This window comes from Arvicanthis niloticus, chromosome 5 (genome assembly GCF_011762505.2).
Source record: "Arvicanthis niloticus isolate mArvNil1 chromosome 5, mArvNil1.pat.X, whole genome shotgun sequence".
Classification (NCBI taxonomy): Eukaryota; Metazoa; Chordata; class Mammalia; order Rodentia; family Muridae; genus Arvicanthis; species Arvicanthis niloticus.
This window is the reverse complement of record NC_047662.1, coordinates 26584419-26602788: the sequence shown is the minus strand read 5'-3', so window position 1 is coordinate 26602788 and position 18370 is coordinate 26584419. Positions and strand designations below refer to the sequence as shown.

General features: G+C 47.5%; 1 protein-coding gene across 1 annotated transcript in view; it reads right to left on the bottom strand.

Annotated features, from left to right (window-relative positions):
• Positions 1–18370, bottom strand: part of C5H1orf94 (chromosome 5 C1orf94 homolog) — a 43816-nt gene that overhangs the window by 10823 nt on the left and 14623 nt on the right. Inside the window, exons 2-5 of the mRNA XM_034503992.2 lie at positions 12770–13452; positions 8118–8378; positions 6680–6852; positions 1561–1638 (exon numbers count right to left, since the gene is read on the bottom strand). Coding sequence (XP_034359883.1) covers positions 1561–1638; positions 6680–6852; positions 8118–8378; positions 12770–13452 — 1195 coding nt within the window. The remainder of the gene's footprint in view (positions 1–1560; positions 1639–6679; positions 6853–8117; positions 8379–12769; positions 13453–18370) is intronic.

Here is an 18370-nt window from a genome sequence, read left to right as displayed (position 1 = left end):
AAGTACGGACTGTCCATGGACCTATGTGTGAGATGCAAGTCCATTTGGGGATGTGGAACTCTTGCCTTCAGCCCCTTCTATGTCCCCAGTCTAAATGATTTTTTTTTCTCATACCCTATCTCTGCCCCAAGACTCAGTACCTCTGGGCCTGCTTCCGTATTTGTCAATGAGTATGTATGAAGCTCAAGCAGCTTGGAAGCGGGTAACTACATGTATTTTTCATGTGTGTGTTTTGTGTGGTGTGTGTGCGTGTGCATGTGAGTGAGTGTGTATGTGCATGTGTGCATGTGTGTGTGTACTGGTACTTACACCACAGTATACAGATGGAAGCCTTGGGTGTCTGTCCTCACCTTTCACCCTTTTTTAAAGCAGTGTCTCTTGCTGTTCAATGCTATGTATGCCAGACTAGCTGGTCCATGAGCTTGTCCCATCTCCCATCTTGTAATAAGAATACTGGGATTATAGATGCATGCTACTGCATCTGGATTTACATGGGTTCTAGAAGTCTAAACTCCATTCCTTGTGCTTGGAAAGCAAGCACTTTATCCAATGAGACATCTCCTCATCCCACTGTTTCTCTCTGCTTCTCTCTATGGACGTCTGTTACTATCTCTGCTGCATTATTGTGATATACTACTTTTGTGTATTTATCTACGAAAAGTGTCCATCACAGTGGCCAAGAGCACCAGGATGCCAGGGCCAGGCCTTCATTTGCTTCTGAGTTAACATCTAAGGGGCATCTGTACCTGAAGTACTGGTGTAATTCATACCGCCACATTTGGCAAATAAAACTACAGGACACCAGTTTAATCCAAACTGGAAATAACCACTGAGTATATGTTTAACATAAATATTTCTTGTGCAATATTTAAATTTGAAATTCAAATTAAACTGAGTGTCTTTTACAGGAGCTAGCCAGCCCACATAGCATAAAGATGATTCTTTGGCCCACATATGCTGTGTGTGGATCTTGTCATGCACAGAGCTGAGGCCTCTGGAAGCGTTGTGAGTTTCCTCTTATCTTTATGTGCTTCTGACACCCAGTGAGAGAGGAGCAAAGGCTCCTGCATCTTCCTAATAGACCCTAAAAGAGCAAAGAGAACAGACCCCACCCTGATCCACATCCTGGTTCAGCCAACCCAGAGACTCATGAGCAAGAACTAAAGACTCCCTGAAAGTCCCTGGTCATGGAAGCTACTTGTTGCCACAACAGAGCCAAACCTAAATGTTAACGTTATGGTCTAATCTCTTTATGTCTCAGTTTCCCCATCAATAGCATACATTATAAGGTGGTTGAGAAGGCTAAATTAGTGTAGGAGAAGTCTTTGGGAAAGACTTGGTATTATCATGCAGTAAGGACTCTGTTAAGTGATATCTGATATCATTATGTGGCAACGTTCATCTGTGATACAGCACTCGACATCTGTGTTTGTCCCCTTAAGTCAGGGATGGGCCAGAAAGTAATGGTAGTGACTGCTGGGCAAGGATGAAGGAATGGAGAGCTTCCTGACCAAAAGACTTTGATGGAGCAGGGCATAGGAGGGGAAGTCACTCACTCACCTGTCGGGAGTAGCACCCCAGTGGTGGGTGTACCGGCTGCTGGTAGGGCATCCTTGTTGACCGCTGAGGATACAGGCCCTAAAGAGTAAGAGAGAAGTTCTTGATGTTGGGTAAGGGTCCCCAGGTTGAGCATGGAAGCTGTATACCTCAGTATCCCATTCACAGGCCTATGTCTACATCCCGGGCTGACCTCCCAGCCCCCAGCTGACTGACTCGATGAGGTTGCCTAGAGCTGACTGGATTATACCATGGCCAGCATAGGTCAGGACACATGGGAAGCCCCTTTAACAGACTCCAAAGCTTCTTTGGTGAGTGTTTAGGAAGGAGTCAGAGACTGACCACCTTTCAAAGGTTTATGCTTCCTGAGAAAGTTTATTCCACCTCTCTGAGAGTCTTTCCCTTGTCTTCAGAAGAGTGAATGGTAGGCCTATGGAGGCTATTGGAATGGCCACAGTTATCATTGTTGCTATCCGTATGCACAAGCAGATGCAGAGGTAAGCCTCCTGGGTCATTTCTAAGGTGCCGCCCGTTTGTTTTCTTAAGATCTCTCACTGGCCTGAAGCTCACCAAGTGGCTTGAGGCTTACTGTGTTGGCTGGCCGGTAAACTCCAAAGATCCTCCTGTCCCTGCCTCCCCAGAACAAGGACTACAACTGCCTAACCATGCCCAGCTGTTTTCCATTTGAATTTTGGTTGGTCAAACCTAGGTCCTCAAGTGTTCAAGGCGTGTACCTTATGGACCAAGCTGTCTTCTCCGCCATCACGGGCCTTTTCTACCTTTCCCCTAAGTCCATTCTTAGCCAACATGTGAGGTGTCCTGCACATCTGTGCACCGTGTTGATAAATCTGTGTTCAAGTATGCTCGCATATGTAGGGACCTGGGTCTAGCCCACTGGGATTCTGTGTACAAGTGTGCAACTGTGTCCCTGTGTGCACTCTTTTTGGGTTTCTGCTGCTAGGGGATCGTGTGTATCTGTAGCTCATGGCGAAGGTAAGCAGGGGGGATACATAAAGGAATGCAAGCAAAGAGCTGAGAAAGTACCTGGACACAGTAAGGACTCTGTAAATGTTAGGTCTGTCCATCATCCCCCACCGGCCCCTCCCTCCAGAATCTCCGGCAGCTTAGGGAATGGAAATTTTATTCACAACTCTGATTATTATTATTATTCACAACTCTGGGAATATCCTTATGTCCATACAGACACAAGACATACTAGCAGAAATGTTACAGAGAGTGGGCCAACTCATGACCCCTCCAAATGTCCATCCAGTCATTATCCACATCACAAGGGTACCCAGCCCTAACCAAGGGTACCTAGCAGGCCACATAGGGACCAGGATAGCTGTGAATTGCAGCCTAACATAAAATTGTAAGCTTACTTAGAACATTATTGCTAGATTATTTTACAACTATTTGGTAGCCTGATAGCATGATTCTAGGGCATGAACATCATAGTGACAGCATCTTCTTGTCACAGTGTCATGTAAAATAAACACGTGTGCTCTTGAAACCCATGGGTCATGTGTTGTACACCCCTACATTTTATGTGTGGCTCTAAGCAATTTTTCTTCATTCACCGTGGCCCAGAGGAGCCAAAAAGCTGGACACTACACCAAGGATTATGGACAGAGCCTGAGGCACCTCTCAGCCCAGGACATCTTTAGAGAACATTCTACAACCCAAAGTGCTGCCTCCGTTTGTGTCAAGCACTGAAAGGGTAATGATGGACAATACGCTCTTGATGAAGCCCTAGCTCCTCATGAGGGGCTTCGGGATCTCTGATGTGGAGTTGCCTGAGAAACCTTCCAGCTCCCCTTTCTGTTCCAGCTTCCAACTTGCTGAGAATCGCACGTCCTAACAGAGAGCCCTGCCCATTCTCTGGTGAAGCACTGATACTTGAAACCTTCCTGTCTTAGCCTCTCCCATTTTCACCAGTCCCTCCACCATCCCTTATGCCCTATTGCTTAAAGTTCTGCAACCAGGGAAGCCTCACTCACCACCATGATCCAGCCAGGTCCCTACTACCCCACCCTGGAGTAAACCCGATTTGCTCATTCCAGGCCCTCAGTGAGTTAAGAGGTCTGGAGCAGGTTGCTAAGCCTCGCCCCCACCCCCTGTCTACTGCTGCTTCCTTTCAACTACATTAACTTGCCTAACTGCCACCTCTTCCAGGGCTGCAAACACCAGGCAGCCATCCACCAACACCACCTGTTCTACGGGCCACCCTGGGGCCAATGGAGGGCATGCAGCTGGCCATCCCTGCCCCCTCCTCATAAGAGATGTTGCTGGATTCATTAGTATGAGAAAGACAGCCTGAGTCTGGGGACATTTGCAGTTGTTAGAACTGCAGCTTTGTAAAATCATGAGCAAATAAGCAGTCACTCTTCTTCGCTTAAGGCCATGGCCTTTCCCCACACAGCTTCCCCCTTTTTCATCTGGAGATGCTCCTATTCTGCGCAGAGAATCTTCTCTTCCCATCTCTGAGTGTCTCCACCATGAAGCTCTGAGTAAATTAGATTTGGGGCCTCATCTTTATTCCTTAGGCAGTGTGTGGAAGAGACCATGAAAGTCTCGTCCCCTGTTCCCTTTGCCCCCTCAAGGTCTACTGAACTCTCTGACCCCCTTTTCGTGGAGGGCCATAACTGAATATTAATGAAATGAACATCTGTGTCACGCTAGGGATTTTAAGAGTCCTTCCCCGTATGTGGGCTCAATTAATCCTTACAACATAATCAGTCTCTGCTGCTGCTGTAATTATGATAAGCCCCGCTCTTCTACAAACGGGGACAGTTAAGGAACTTGCCCAAGGCCACACAGTGCAGATGCTGCAGAGCACTTTCACCAGTCTTCTGGTTTCCAGATCTGCCTTCTCTCTACTGTATCAGACCTCCTGGTTAATCATCTCACAGTGAGCGCTGGGAGATTCTGAGATGCCATGAGAAGATTGAAACACTGTGTTCAGTCACCAGCTGGGGAGCTCCTTCACAGCTAACTTCAACTAGGCCATTCACTACCTGAATCCACAGAAGCTAGTAGGTCCCCCGGGCAAGCCAGAGAACCACTTCTTTGCAGAAGTTGATGGATGGATAGATGAGTGGATAAATGCATGGATGGATGAATGGATGCATGGATGGATGGATGGATGGATGGATGGATGGATGGATGGATAGATGGATGGATGAATGAATGCATGGATGGATGCATGGATGGATGGATGGATGGATGGATGTATAGGTGGTGGATGGGTAGGTAGATGGGTGCATAGGTGGATGGGTGGGTAGGTGCAGAAATGAATGGATGGATAGATGGATGGATGCATGGATGGATGGATGCATGGATGGATGAATGGATGCATGGATGGATGGATGGATGGATGATTGGATGGATGGATGGATGGATGGATGGATAGATGCATGGATGGATGAATGGATGCATGGATGCATGGATGGATGGATGGATGGATGATTGGATGGATGAATGGATAGATGCATGGATGGATGGATGGATGGATGGATGGATGGATGGGTAGGTGGTGGATGGGTAGGTGGATGGGTGCATAGGTGAATGGGTGGGTAGGTGCAGAAATGGATGGATGCATGCATGCATGCATGGATGCATGGATAGATGATGCATGCATGAATGAATGGATAGATAGGTAGTTGGATGGATGATAGATGGATGGGTAAGGATAAATAAGTAGACGAATATTGATGAGCCATCAGTCAAGTGAATGGAGAGATAGAAACATACAGCAGAAAGGCTAGGGTGAGCAGCAGTCAGAGAATGTTTCAAAATAAGCATATGGCTATACCTATCTCAGACAACAGGCTGAGCTGAATGTCCAGTGAGAATTACTGAAAATCTATCGTTTGACCTATAAGAAAGTATTCTCTGCTTCTAGAAATTTGCCATCCAGAGGTGCTGGCTCAGTTCCCCCCCCCCCCATAGTCAGCCTTACAATTTGAACACCAGTGTGAACTTACTTTGGACTCCAAGTCTCTTCCTGACCTTTGAGTACCCACCCCTAGCTCAGTGCACAGACTACAATAAGCACAGAGCAGAGGTCTTTAAAATTACTCAAGAAAATGAATAAATAAATAAAAACGAGTCGGCCGATGAGGAGGTGAATAAATCAACGGGGATTAGAGAAGCCCCAAATTGCAAGGGTTTGAGAACACCAGCAAAGGAAGCCGTGAATTAATGACCCGGATGCTCCTCTGGAGACTGTGTGGAGATGGTACTCCTAATGTGAAGATGACGCATGTGATTTCCCCTGGACAATCTCCACATTGTAAATTGCAAGGCATTTTGTACCTGCAGAGGGTAAGGAAGCAGGGATTCATTCTTTCGAAAAAAGTTGAAAACACAACAGAGACAGGTCCTTTGCGTGTGACACTAATTTCTTCTCCACTCTCCCCTTTCCAGACCTGGCTAAGCTGGGCCAGACCAGCAAATGGCCAATGCACAGGTCTGAGACCCTGTACTACCTGGAGGAACTACATGACGTTGACAGAGAAGAGGCAGAAGTAGGAACAGAAGATGGAGAAATCTCTGATGTTGAGCGCCTCTCCTGAAAACACGGAGCATTACCTAAGGGGACTGTTGAGTTATTGGATCGGACAAAGGCTTAAAGTAGAGTGGACATTTATTTGATTCTTTCTTCCTTCTACCAAGTGGGCCATGGTTCTTAAGGGATATTAAGTTAAATGGACAAAATGAAGAAACTACATTTTCCCTGCATAAATAAGCTCCGTGAGGAAAATTTCAAGCCCTGCTACAAATTCTTCACTATCTCTTTGCATGGGACTTCCAATTCCATTTCAGCTAGGATCCCAAGATGCAGTGTGCATGCATGGTATGCGCGCGTGTGTGTACACAAGCATACACGCAAGCACATGCGCATGCACATGAGTGTGTGCGTGAGTGTGCATGTGCGTGTGTATGTGTATATACCTTGTGGTGAATCCATATGATCACAACAAAAATAGTAGCAGAGGCCCACAGGTGGGCAGTGTCTACTCCTATCCTCATATGACCTATGTTTAGGGGTGGTGTTCAAGGGCACTTCCAAGGTTCTCGGTGCAGCAGGCTCCTGGGAGAGCCAGAGCCACTTGCTTACCTGATACTGCGGGAAGGTCGAGTGACTGGAAAACACCGGTGGAGGTGGACAATTCAGATTGAGCCAGAGAGGCTGGTTCAGGGTAGTCGAGGTCAAGGCTGTGGTGAAGCGTGGGGCAAAAACATTCCCAGCATACTTGATGTTCTTTTCGGGCACTGTTGTAGGGGAGTTAACTATAAATCACAGTAGAGGGAGAGCATCTCAGTGCCTGCAGCAGGGATAGAGGCTTCACCTTCTATGCTGTAACTATCAGGGAATACATATTCTCAGGGGCCAGGTCTTTTAAGCTCCGAGAGGGGTCCTTTCAAGTCGGGGAGATTTCTAACTCCGAGAAAGCATCATTAGTGTGGCTCTTGGTCATGTGGAAGGATTAACTTCTCTCTCCATCACTAACTGGTAAGTGAAGTTAGTGAGCAAGGTATACAGTAAGCCACATTGCTGAGGCTGTATTTCACCTACTTGCAAAAAGGAATTTCAGCTTTATACAAGCAAGGGCAAGACTGTTGCAAAGGGGCTCCCTCTAATGATTAAACCCACCTGACCAAGAATGAATATTCAGCAACAGTAGAAACTTTGTGCAGGTTGTTGTTACTATATAGGAATGGTTTTCTAAACATTTTAAAGATGAATGCTACTTTTCTTTATGTGTATGTGCATGTGCATGTGTATGCATGCGTGCGTGCATGCGTGTGTGTGTGTATGTGTGTGTGTGTGTGTGTGTGATGTGTGTGTAAAGAGGGTAGTTTTCAGACTCTTGGAACTGGAGTTACAGGTGCTTCTGAGTCACAAAACATGGGTACTGGGGACCAATCTCCAGTCTTTTGGAAGTACATAAGCACTCTTAACCACTGAGCCATCTCTCTAGCTCTTAAAGCTGAGTATTTAAAAACATGAAATAGTTCAGTGTGGGATAACTTAATACTGAGATTAAAATGAGATTAAGTTGAATTGTTATTATTCGTGAACACTGGATTCTTCTCCTCAACAGAGACATCCATGAGCTGTGGAATCAGAACTACCCCTCTCCACAGCATTCTTTTTTGTTAATTTCTTTGTGTTTGGAAAAGGGTTTTCACTTTATGACTGATCCAGTTGTAGGTGGGCAAAGGAGAGGAAGCCAAGCCAGGTCACAAATGATCTCAGTGTGGAAGTAATACAAAGCATGGATTTCTCTGTGGCCTGGGCAAACTGAGAAGCTGTAATACATCCCTGGTTGGAGCCATATATGACATCAGTTGTTTGTGCCTCTGGGATCTCTGAAAACCAATTACATTCCTCTAGCAGTTGGATTCCCTTAGGGAATGCTGGGAGAAAATAATTTCCTCCATTTTATGGAGTTAAAAATCCTGACACCCAAGGGAAACCAGTAACTTGTTCACAGACAGGATGAGATACCCCTACTTGGACCTATCGGTGTTTCCAGGTAAAGTTCACTTACATTTCAGATCCAGCCCATCCATATCCACTTTGGTTCGAAGCCTCAGCTGCCCACTAGGGTTCTTGGTGGCCCCAAAGAACTCATAGAGCAGATTCTTCTCTGCTGGCCACACGGGCTTCTTGGTTGGCAGAGTCATGGAGATGGTGCCCACTGAGTCACTGTGACCCTCCTCACCACACGTGTCCTTCCGGTTCTGGGGCCACTGGTTGAGAAAGAGGCTCTCTCGACTTTTGGTCAGCTCTTTTGTACCAGGGCTTCGTTCTGTAGAAGGAGAGAAATTGGGTTAAAGCCTCTGGACAGCAAGAACTTCATGTGAATTTTCTTTCTTGGAGCCCATAGCTTACATTGAGGTCCAGGCCACACTAGGGACCTGTTGCAGGAGATATTTAAAACGGCGGCATTCAATCTGGCTTTCTTAATCAGCCGCCATGTTCCCGACTAGACCCGAGGCCACGAATGGCCGCGGCCGCTGCTCAGCTCAGGCCATCTGCTCAGGCGGTCAGAGACACTGGCCCTGCCACCCACGAGATGCCAGCATGGGAGATGGCTCTGCCAATCTCCAATTAGAGGTGTTTCCCAATTAGCTAATCTAAATATAAGTTGTTATCCAGGACTGCTCCCCATACCTTCATGGCTCTTCATCCTCCTACATCTCTGCTTTCTCTCTCTCCCTCACCTCCATCCTCCTCTTCCTTTTCCTCTTCCTCTCTTTACTCCTCCCGCCCTAGCTCCTCCTACAGGGACCATGTCTAGGTCAGGTGCATCCCAGGGCTTGTTCTGAAGTCTCCTCTGATGGCTTCCCATTCTGATATTCCTGTCTTATACATCTATCTCTCCAGCCATCTGTCTACTCATCCATCTGTCCACTGATCCATTCACCCTCCTACCCTTCCATCCATTCATCCTATCCACCCATCTTTCCAGTCACTCATCTTTCCATCCATCTGTTCAGTGGTTTATCCAGCCAGCTGCTTATCTATTTATTCATCTATTCATTCATCTACTATATATTTGTCCATCCATCCATCATGTATCCATTTAATTGTCCCTCTACTATCCATCTACCTATCCATATACCCATATCTTCTTCTTTTTCTCTTAGACAGGGCCTCATTGTGTAGCTCTGGTTGACCTCAAACTCACTGTGTAGACCAGGCTGACCTCAAGGTCACAGAGGTATGCTTGTCTCTGCCTCCTGAGAGCTGAGATTAAAGGCGTGTGCCACCATCCCTGGTCATTTCGTTTTTCATTCTTCCCTTCCCCCCCATCTTTTCTTCCTTCTTCCACTGCCTTTCCCCATCTCTCTTTCTTCCTTCCATCCATAGTGCCCAAGCTGAGGATATGAGGGTAGCTTGGATGAGGTTGCACATGGCTTAGTTAAAGAGACAAACATCCCTACAGAACACATAGTCTGAGCCATGATGCTGAGTCCCTCATCATAAATGTCACCTCTGCTGTGATTCTCACAGGCCATTCAGCTCTCTCATCAGTGCCCCAATACTAGAGACACAGCCATGAGTCAGAGCCAGACTGCCCTGCAGGAGCTCACACAAGGAAGAAGGAGTACCCAGAAATAGCTCCAGGACAAGGCAGATGGTCACTGCGAGGTGACAAAGAGACAAAATGGAAGAAGATACTGGTTGGGATCTCGTCTGTCTAAGAGGGCCCTTCAACCCTGAAGGAAAGAAGGTTTAGCAAGACTCTCATTGAGGGCTACCAAGAAGATGTCACTAGCCTGGGCAACTATAAACAAATGACAGGAAGCATCAAAGGAATGAGGTGATTTATCCTAAGTGACTGGGTGACTGGAGTCACTCCATGGAAGGACTCAGTGGCTGCCAGACTCAGGTCTTATTGTGAATACACCGAGCATCCATCCATCACAGAAGGACACTGACACCTGACTCATCAGCAGAGAACTCACCCGCATTTCCCTTCAGTGCTGCAACCCTTTCTTCAAAAATGGACTGTCTTTGTGTGTGGAACAGTGATGCAAAACATTCCAGATAGACTAGTGTCCTCACTGAACGCATACAGAATTTCTTGTCATTATTTCATAACCAGTACGGTGTAACCACTATTTGCATAGCATTTACATTGGATTAGGCACCACCCCTAATCTATAGATTATTTACAGTGTGTAGGAGGGAGTGAGCAGGTTGTGTGCTACTGTGTATACGGCTCTTGAGCGTCTTTGAAATAGGCATTTGAGAGGTGACTGGAAACAAGATATAGGGACAGTTTTATAAATGTGTGCACACATAAATTATATTATATGCTATATTATATACATGTACTTACAAGTCTTACATAATTACTATTAAGGCATTTATCTGTTAGAAGCAGAAAGTGGACTTTGGTTTCTGCCCCTCACTCTTTCATCAGACTGGCTGTCTCTGAACACCTCAACAGAGCTTGACTGAGAGGCCCACCTACATGCAGGTGGATGGCTATGAGCTGCTGTGGACACCCTGGAGGCACCTGGGAACTCTGGTAACAGCTGGATCCAAGGACCTGTACTTCAGTGTTACCCATGGTAGTGGGCGTGATCCCCACATATCATGAATCCCTATACAACCAGGCCCAGAAGTCCCCAGGGCCTCCTCATGGGCCTGGACCCTACTTTCTCAGAAAAGGAAAGACTGCTCCAGCCAGGGCCAATTTAGGAGACTATGACATTTTTAGCAGAACATGTCCCCAGAGTCTCTTCCAGCAGTTCCTCTGGTTGCTGAGTTTAGCCCCCAGCTAGACTGCTGAAATAATATACCCACTAATAATAGTCATTTTCCCCAGAGACCAGCATATCTGCAGCCACTCACACAGCTACAGCCGGTCTCTTCAACATCTGCAAGACCCCTCTGGCATCTGGGAACGCTCTATCCCTTTCCCCCCCTCTCTCTCTGTCTGTCTCTGTCTCTCTCTGTCTTTCTCTGTCAGTCTGTCTCTCTGTCTCTGTCCCTTACTTGTCTATTTTTCCTCTGCCTCATAACTATGCAGATACACTCATGACAAACATACTTTACCAGAAGCATACTCAGCTCTGCACCCCTGTGCTTTCTCTAATGAGTGTGCTCACCCTGTACAAAGACCCCTCTAGCATACCTAGTTTTGTATACAAAGGCACTCTCTGAGTGTGGGGAGGGGAAGTGGAGAAGATACCTCTGGTCTGTAGCCCCTTCATCAAGGAACATGAAGGGTCCCCTCTAGAAGGAGAGGATGAGTGTTTCCCTCCCTCTGGGGGAGGGCTCAAACCTCTTCCACCCACCGCCATCTTCCCAAAGCCTTGTGACCCCTCCAGGTTTGCTGAGTCTGGCTTGTCACCTCAGCTCTGATTTCCCGGGGTCCCTCCACTGCTCCAGAATATAGAATGCTTGGGAAGGTGACCTTGTTCTCATTTCTCAGTGCTGTGAGCCCTCCATAGACAGGCACTGTCAGTTAAGCATCAGACTTCAGCCTGGGGGTGACCTTTCTCTTGGTTGTTGTGAGTATAATCTATTCTCCTAGTGATTGGCAACTGTGGGCAAATGGCTTTGCAATCCAGTTTGAACACACACAATGCAGAGTCCCAGAGATGGACAGGGAGCACTAGGAGGGGGATGAGTTTCCTGGGATGACCAGAGTTCCTATTCAAGTGCTGAAAATATACTTGTCTAAGCCTCGACAGTTCTACAGAACAAATCCCAGGACCAAGAGTTTGATCTGTGCCTAGTTAGATAATGTATGCCCTACACAGGGTGAACCAGTTCTGATGATGGGTGCCAGGAAGGGTGCCTCCATAAAACAATAAGTGACCCCCACCTGCCAATCAATTTTCTCTCCCAGCCTAGACCCAAGTCTGGAATCTTTCCTGATAAGGTAAATAAATCCTCCAGTATGCTCTGGGTACCTAATAAAATCTGAAATTATGTGCCTTACAGGGCCTGGAAAGATGGCTCACTCAGTGAGATGCTTATCACACCAGCCTGAGAACCTGAGTTTCGATTCCCCACATCTATATACAAAGCTGGGTGTGGTAGCAGGTGTGTAATCCTAGTCCTGGGGAGGCAGAGTCAGCATCCCTGGAGTTCATAAGCCAACCACTCTGGCTAAATTGGTGGGCTACATGTTCAGTGAGGAGAAGACCCTATGTCAAGAATAGGATGGAGGGGGCAGAAGAGATGGCTCAGTGGTTAAGAGCACTTGGCTGCTCTTCGAGAGGTCCTAAGTTCAATTCCCAGCAACTGCATAGAGGCTCAGAACCATGTGTAATGGGATCTGATGCCCTCTTCTGGTGTGTCTGAAGACAGAAATTCTCTCTCTATATATATATGTGTATATATATATATATATATATATATATATATATATATATATATATATATATATATGTGTGTGTGTGTGTGTGTGTGTGTGTGTGTGTATGTATATATATATGATGGAGAGCCACAGAGGAAGTCACCTGACATTACTTCTGGCCTCCAGACATATACATGTGTATATCTATCCACACCTGAACATGTATACATTCATATACCTCTTAGATACACACACACACAACCAGAGAGGCTGCACTGTTTCGCTTTGCACAAAAACACACCATAGTATTGATCAGTTTCCTGAGGGGCTCTCCTCCTTGAAAACCTTCTCACTTTCCTGTTCTCAGCCCCACTCACCAATCCAGTGGTGGCCCTCAAGAGCGGGGTCAGCCTCAGTCTTGGAGCAGATCTTGGCAAACACTGGAAGCTGCCTCTTCGGAGGAGAGAACTCAGGGAGCTTGTCAGGGAGTGTGGGAGGAGGTGGGGGTGGCAGCAGCAGGAACGGGCCCAGCCCCATGGGCTCCCGGGGTCCGGAGCCGTTGAACATGCTATTCTGCAGGAAGTCCTTAATGACCTTGGTCTCTTCCAACACCATCTTGTTGTCTGGGGCCTTGGACATTTCAGTCGACTTCAGTGGGAACTGGGCCAGGAGCTTGCTGATCTCTGAATTAGAGGCACCCAGGCCTTTGTCCTTAGTCCCCTTGACACTCTTGATCTTGGCCGCTCGCAGGATGCCGGTGACTGTAGACATGGCAGAATCCGAGTCCTGCCTGCTACCGATGATGGGCATGGACAGCTTCTGCTCCTGAAGCTTGTCACCAGCCATTATGGCCGATCCGGCATACTCGGTGTTGTCTGCCCCAAGAGGAGGCACAAGAAAGCAGGGAGCCAGCTCCCGGGTCCCCTGGGGAGTAACAATAGGTGTCGCCAGCTCCCCAGAGCCCTCTTGGACCAAGATGAGATGTTCTTTAGTGAGGCTCAAGAACTCTTGCTCCACCAGCAGGGAGATCTCATCCTTGCCACCGCTCAGTTCCAAAGCTCTGCAAAAGGATCAGAGACCGAGAATTAGTGTGCTCACCAGCACCAGTGGGTGACTCTGACAGCAGTAAGGGGTCGGGAGAGGCAGCACCTAGGGAAAGAAGGTGGATTCATAACTTGTTGAAAACAAGTTTCCCAGTGAGAAAACCTGTTGCTTTCTCCAGAAGGAAAATGAGCCAAGTGGTCACAAAGCTAACCCCCAATAGGGTTTAGCACCACCCACTAGGCCACCATTGTGCTGAGACTATTTACCTTTCCTTCCTCAGAACGAACACCAGAGAGGTAGTTCACTGGGGGAATTTGCCCAGCAGCAAAGGGGCCAGCTGTGCAGGAGCATTTCGCAGAATGAGATGTGGAGTCTGAAGGAGTCCCCGGGAACACAGCACAGCCTCCCTCTTACTCAAGTGCCCAGCAAGGCTCTCATCTGGCTCTATTAGTTTTCATCTGTGTGGTCCTGAGCAAGTCGTTCAGCATCTCAGATACTCTACTCTGATATCCCTATGTGAGTCCCAGAAATATCATGGAGGGATGTTTGAACAGCGCAGACGCTCTACCACAAGGCTCAGTTACCTGTCAACTATTGTGTCTGCATAGCTCACAGTCTGACCAGACCCTGAATCCTGAATTCTACAGTGTGACCATCTGGATACCTGTATATACCCTTGCCGGCATGGCATCTGAATTGTTTCTTGTTTTTGTTTTAGTTGTGGAGGACAGCACCACTTGCCCAGAGCCTGAACCAGTTCACAAGGCTTTCCCTGTGCCCCTGTCCCTGGTCTCCATCATGGATCTAGACGCCAACAATCCAATGGCCCTTAATGGGCCAATGAATTCTTAGCCCCTGGTTTTTGGTTTTTGGTTTTTCTCAGGTGAGGGAGAAGGTGGTGAGCCTGACATCTCAACTACCCACCAGCAACCCTGGTGAGGGACCCCTCCCTCCACTGCATTCCCATGGGAACCAAGATCCCCAGAGCTGAGAAGCAACAGCTAAGCATACTCAAGTGGTTCCTGGGAAGGGAGCATATAATTGACTATATCTGGAACATTCTGGAAACCTGCTCAGCTGACACTCAGGACACACAAAGAGGGAAGGTGGTTAAGAAGCAGATGGGGTGGGGGGAATAAAATGAAAGGGATGCCATGGGGCACAGTGGCTGCAGTTTCACTGCCACTAAACCAAGACATGGTCTGCTTCACAACCCACTAGAAGCTAAGAAGGCAAAAGAAACACCCAAAACAGTGTGCATGGGGTGTCCCCACTTTTCTGATAGTGCTGTCTGCTTTTGAGGATGCATACTCACACGAGCACATTTCTTGGTGCACACAGATCTGCACGAAAACAGGCGGGTGCATAGTTCACTCACAGGGGAGTAGAACCTGCCCTTAACAGTCCACAGAGGTAGCTCTGCTTCCCACTCTCAATTTCTCTTTCCTTCACACTCTTCTTTCCCTCTCCCTGGCTCTCTTAAATATTCCCTTCCTTTTGCCTCCTTCCCATGTCTAGACTTTGGGCTATAAATAGTCCCTACTCTCACCGCTGTGCCCCAGGAACAATCAGAGTAAGGAGGATGGATGCCCCAAGTTTCAGATCCTTTTCCTCCCTTCAAGGGATCAGGTGAGTCTCAAGTCCCAGGAACCGGTCACTTGCCAGACCAGTTTTTGTTTTTCCTACCTCCACCTCCCTCCCCCAATACATCCCCCCCCCCCCACTCCACCGCCTTGCAAAGTCAGCTGCACACCAATAGCTTTTCTGAATTAGCCTCACCCAAGGATGCTTATGACACTTGGAGCCATTGTGGTCACATTTAAACAACAAAAGCAGCCTTTATCTCTCAGAGCTACATGTTAAATATGTATAGATCAATTATGTCTGGGGTTTCCTTGAAAACTAATCCAGCTGAGGGAGGGAGAGGGTACAACAGACAAGATCCTGCCTGCTTGCCGTAGGCTGTCAATCACTCAGGAGGAAAGCTGGAAGCAGACACCTGGGGCCATCATGTTAGTCAGTCTACTGGCATCTATATTTGGTTTCTGGGTTACACATACACGCACTGGAGTCACCACAGAATCTCCAAAGGTGCCAAGTGGCAGGAAAGCAGCTTCTTTCCCCCCCAGTGTCTGTGTGCTTGTACATGTGCACACGAGTGTGCATGTGTGCCTAGGGTGGGGATTTATGTGTGTTTATGTACATGTGGAAGCCAGAGATCAACTTCAGGTATCTTTCTCAGGAACATTGCTCAGAGTCTCCCACTGGCCTAGTGTTCACAAATCAGTTTAGACTGGTTGACCAGTAAGCCTCTGAAATCCCCGTGTCTCACCCTCCCTAGGGATGGCCTTATAAGTACAGACCACCACATCTGGAACTTTTGTGTGGGTTCTGGGGATTGGATTTAGGTCTTTGATATTTCAGGCTAGTACCTGAATGACTGAGCCAGCCTCTAAGCCCTCCATAAAAACACCTTTTAAAAAACCTCGAGGTACCAGTTTCAAAACACCCCAGGCATGGTCCTTACTTGACACTCAACTGACACTCCCATCATTCACGGCCTGGAAGCCAGGCAATAGAAAAAGACCAGTGGACCGTGGATAGGAATTTTTGTGCTGCCCCACTCACTTCCTGTCTAAGCCTTGTTTTCCTCATTTGTCAAGTAAGTTACCTCTTCTCAAGCTTAGACTGTGGAGATGTTATGAAATAAGTACGTTAGGCAAGACTTAACACACTCCTGGTGTATAGCAAACCAAAAGGACCCATGTCCTTATTAGTGGTTATGTCTGTAAAAGGCACCCCAATCCCTCTGCACAGCCTGCCACCACCAGACTGCTTCGGGCATCTGAAACAACTCAAACCTGACTCATTCAGCTCAATCCCCTCTGGATACCCTGCCAAGGTTAACGGGGTTGTTTGAAAGCTAGAGGTAAGCACTGTGTCTAAAATAGAGGCACACAGCCTGGCTTGTGTGCTCTCCAGGTACCTCCCACCAAGACCACTGGAGACCTCATTACCACAAGGCAGAAGGGAGGCCATATATCAATATTTGTGCACACAGTTGACACCCTTCCACATCCCTGAACACCTGACAGGATCATTCCCACTTCACAGATAAGAACCCTGAAAGATCAAGAACCTCAGCACCATGTTAGGGTGGAGGCTGAGGTGGGGGAACACAGCTGATTCACTTCCTGTACTCAGTCAGTCTCCTTTCGGGAGTGTCCCTCCATTGCGGTGCCCCAGCTCCTACCTGCACTTTGTTCCCCAATCTAAATGCAATCAGAGATATTATCACTTTCATCCCGTAACGCCAACCCTCAGAGAGTCATCAAGGCGGATCTTGAGCCTGTCTTCCGTGACACCAGCTATCCCTGACAGCTACATGCCTGCTGCATGTCTGGTGAGCTTGCCCTCTGAGTCTTCCACTAATTTTCAGTTAGAAATGTCTAACTAGAGAAGAGTCCAGGGCAGGGGCAATAGGACATTAATGAAGACCACACCTACGGCTTGACAATAACCCAGTATCAGCTCATAGGGAAAATAAAGCAACCCCATATCATCCCATCTCTCCATACCTTCATGAAAACCTTTGTCAAACACCCAGCTGCGATCAAGATTCCTCACATACCCAGTAGTCCTTAATCCCATGTCTTCCCTCCCTTCTCAGCACCCTTTATCCCCAGGAAAATAAGATTGGCTTGTTCTTGTTTGTTTTAGAAAACTGCATGGCCACAGAGCAGGGACATTCTCAGAACTCAGATCAAGCAATCCCCTTGCTTAAAACCATCTTGTGGATTCTCATTACTCATAGGATAAAATCCAAACTCCTTGATGATCCCCGGGACACTACACAAATTGGCCCATCTCCAGCTCCTTCCACCGAGTTGATCTTTTATCTATAACTTGAAATGCCAAGCTCATCCCCACCACCAATGATCATCGCATTTCCTGTGGGATGAATGCTCTGTGTACCTGCTGGATTGCCCCTTACCTGGCTCCTCTGCAACATTCAGGTGTCAATTCAGATGCCATAAGTCTCCAAGAGGCCTTTCCTACCTGACTTTTAAAGGACTGTTTCCTCTTTCACTTGCTAGGTATACTCTGTGGGGGTCTCCATCAGTCTTTCTCCTTCATGTTACCTCTACCACAGTGGATTTTTATTTAAAATACATCACTTCCCCAACATATGCATGGACTCTATCTCGGTCATCCCAGAGGTCTTGGAGCCTAAAACAGCACCTGTCACAAAGCTCCAGCTCAGAAAAGATTTGTTAGCTAAATGGAGAAACTTTCTTGTCTCTGTCCCCGTGGTGTGCACTTTTCTTCCCCTCTCCTGGCCAAAAACTGTACCAGCTTCTTTGATTTGTTGCAATCTGTCTGACATCCCCTTAGGCTGACCAGAAGCCCACCCCCTCAACCCTCTTGCTTAGTCTGATTCCAAGAACTTCCTGCTAGACATGGGTGGAGCCTGTCATCAGATGACCACATTGGGATGTACAGACGCTCAGAGAGCTCATGGTGTCTCTGCCGTCACAAAACATTTCCTAGGCTGCACCTAACTTTAAGTTCAAAGGTGAGCACGAGTTTCCTGGAATCCCGGAGGTGGGTGGCGGTACATGATGTTCTTGTAGGTATGTAGGCATGCGCACCTCTGTGCACATCGACAATGTCAGAGGTCTATGTCAGATCGTTTTCTTGGTCACTTTCCACCTTATCTTTTGAGACAGGGTCTTTCACTGAACCTGGAGCTCATCAATTCGGCTAGGCTGACTGGGCAATGAGCGTGGGGAATCTGCTTATCCCCGTCCTGTCCCCAAGCACTGGGATTCTGGATGTGTGCTGCCAACACTTATTTGAGTTCCAGGAATTTGAACTCAGGAGGTCCTCATGCTTGCAGAGAGCATTTTATCCACTAGTCTTGGCACCCCTCC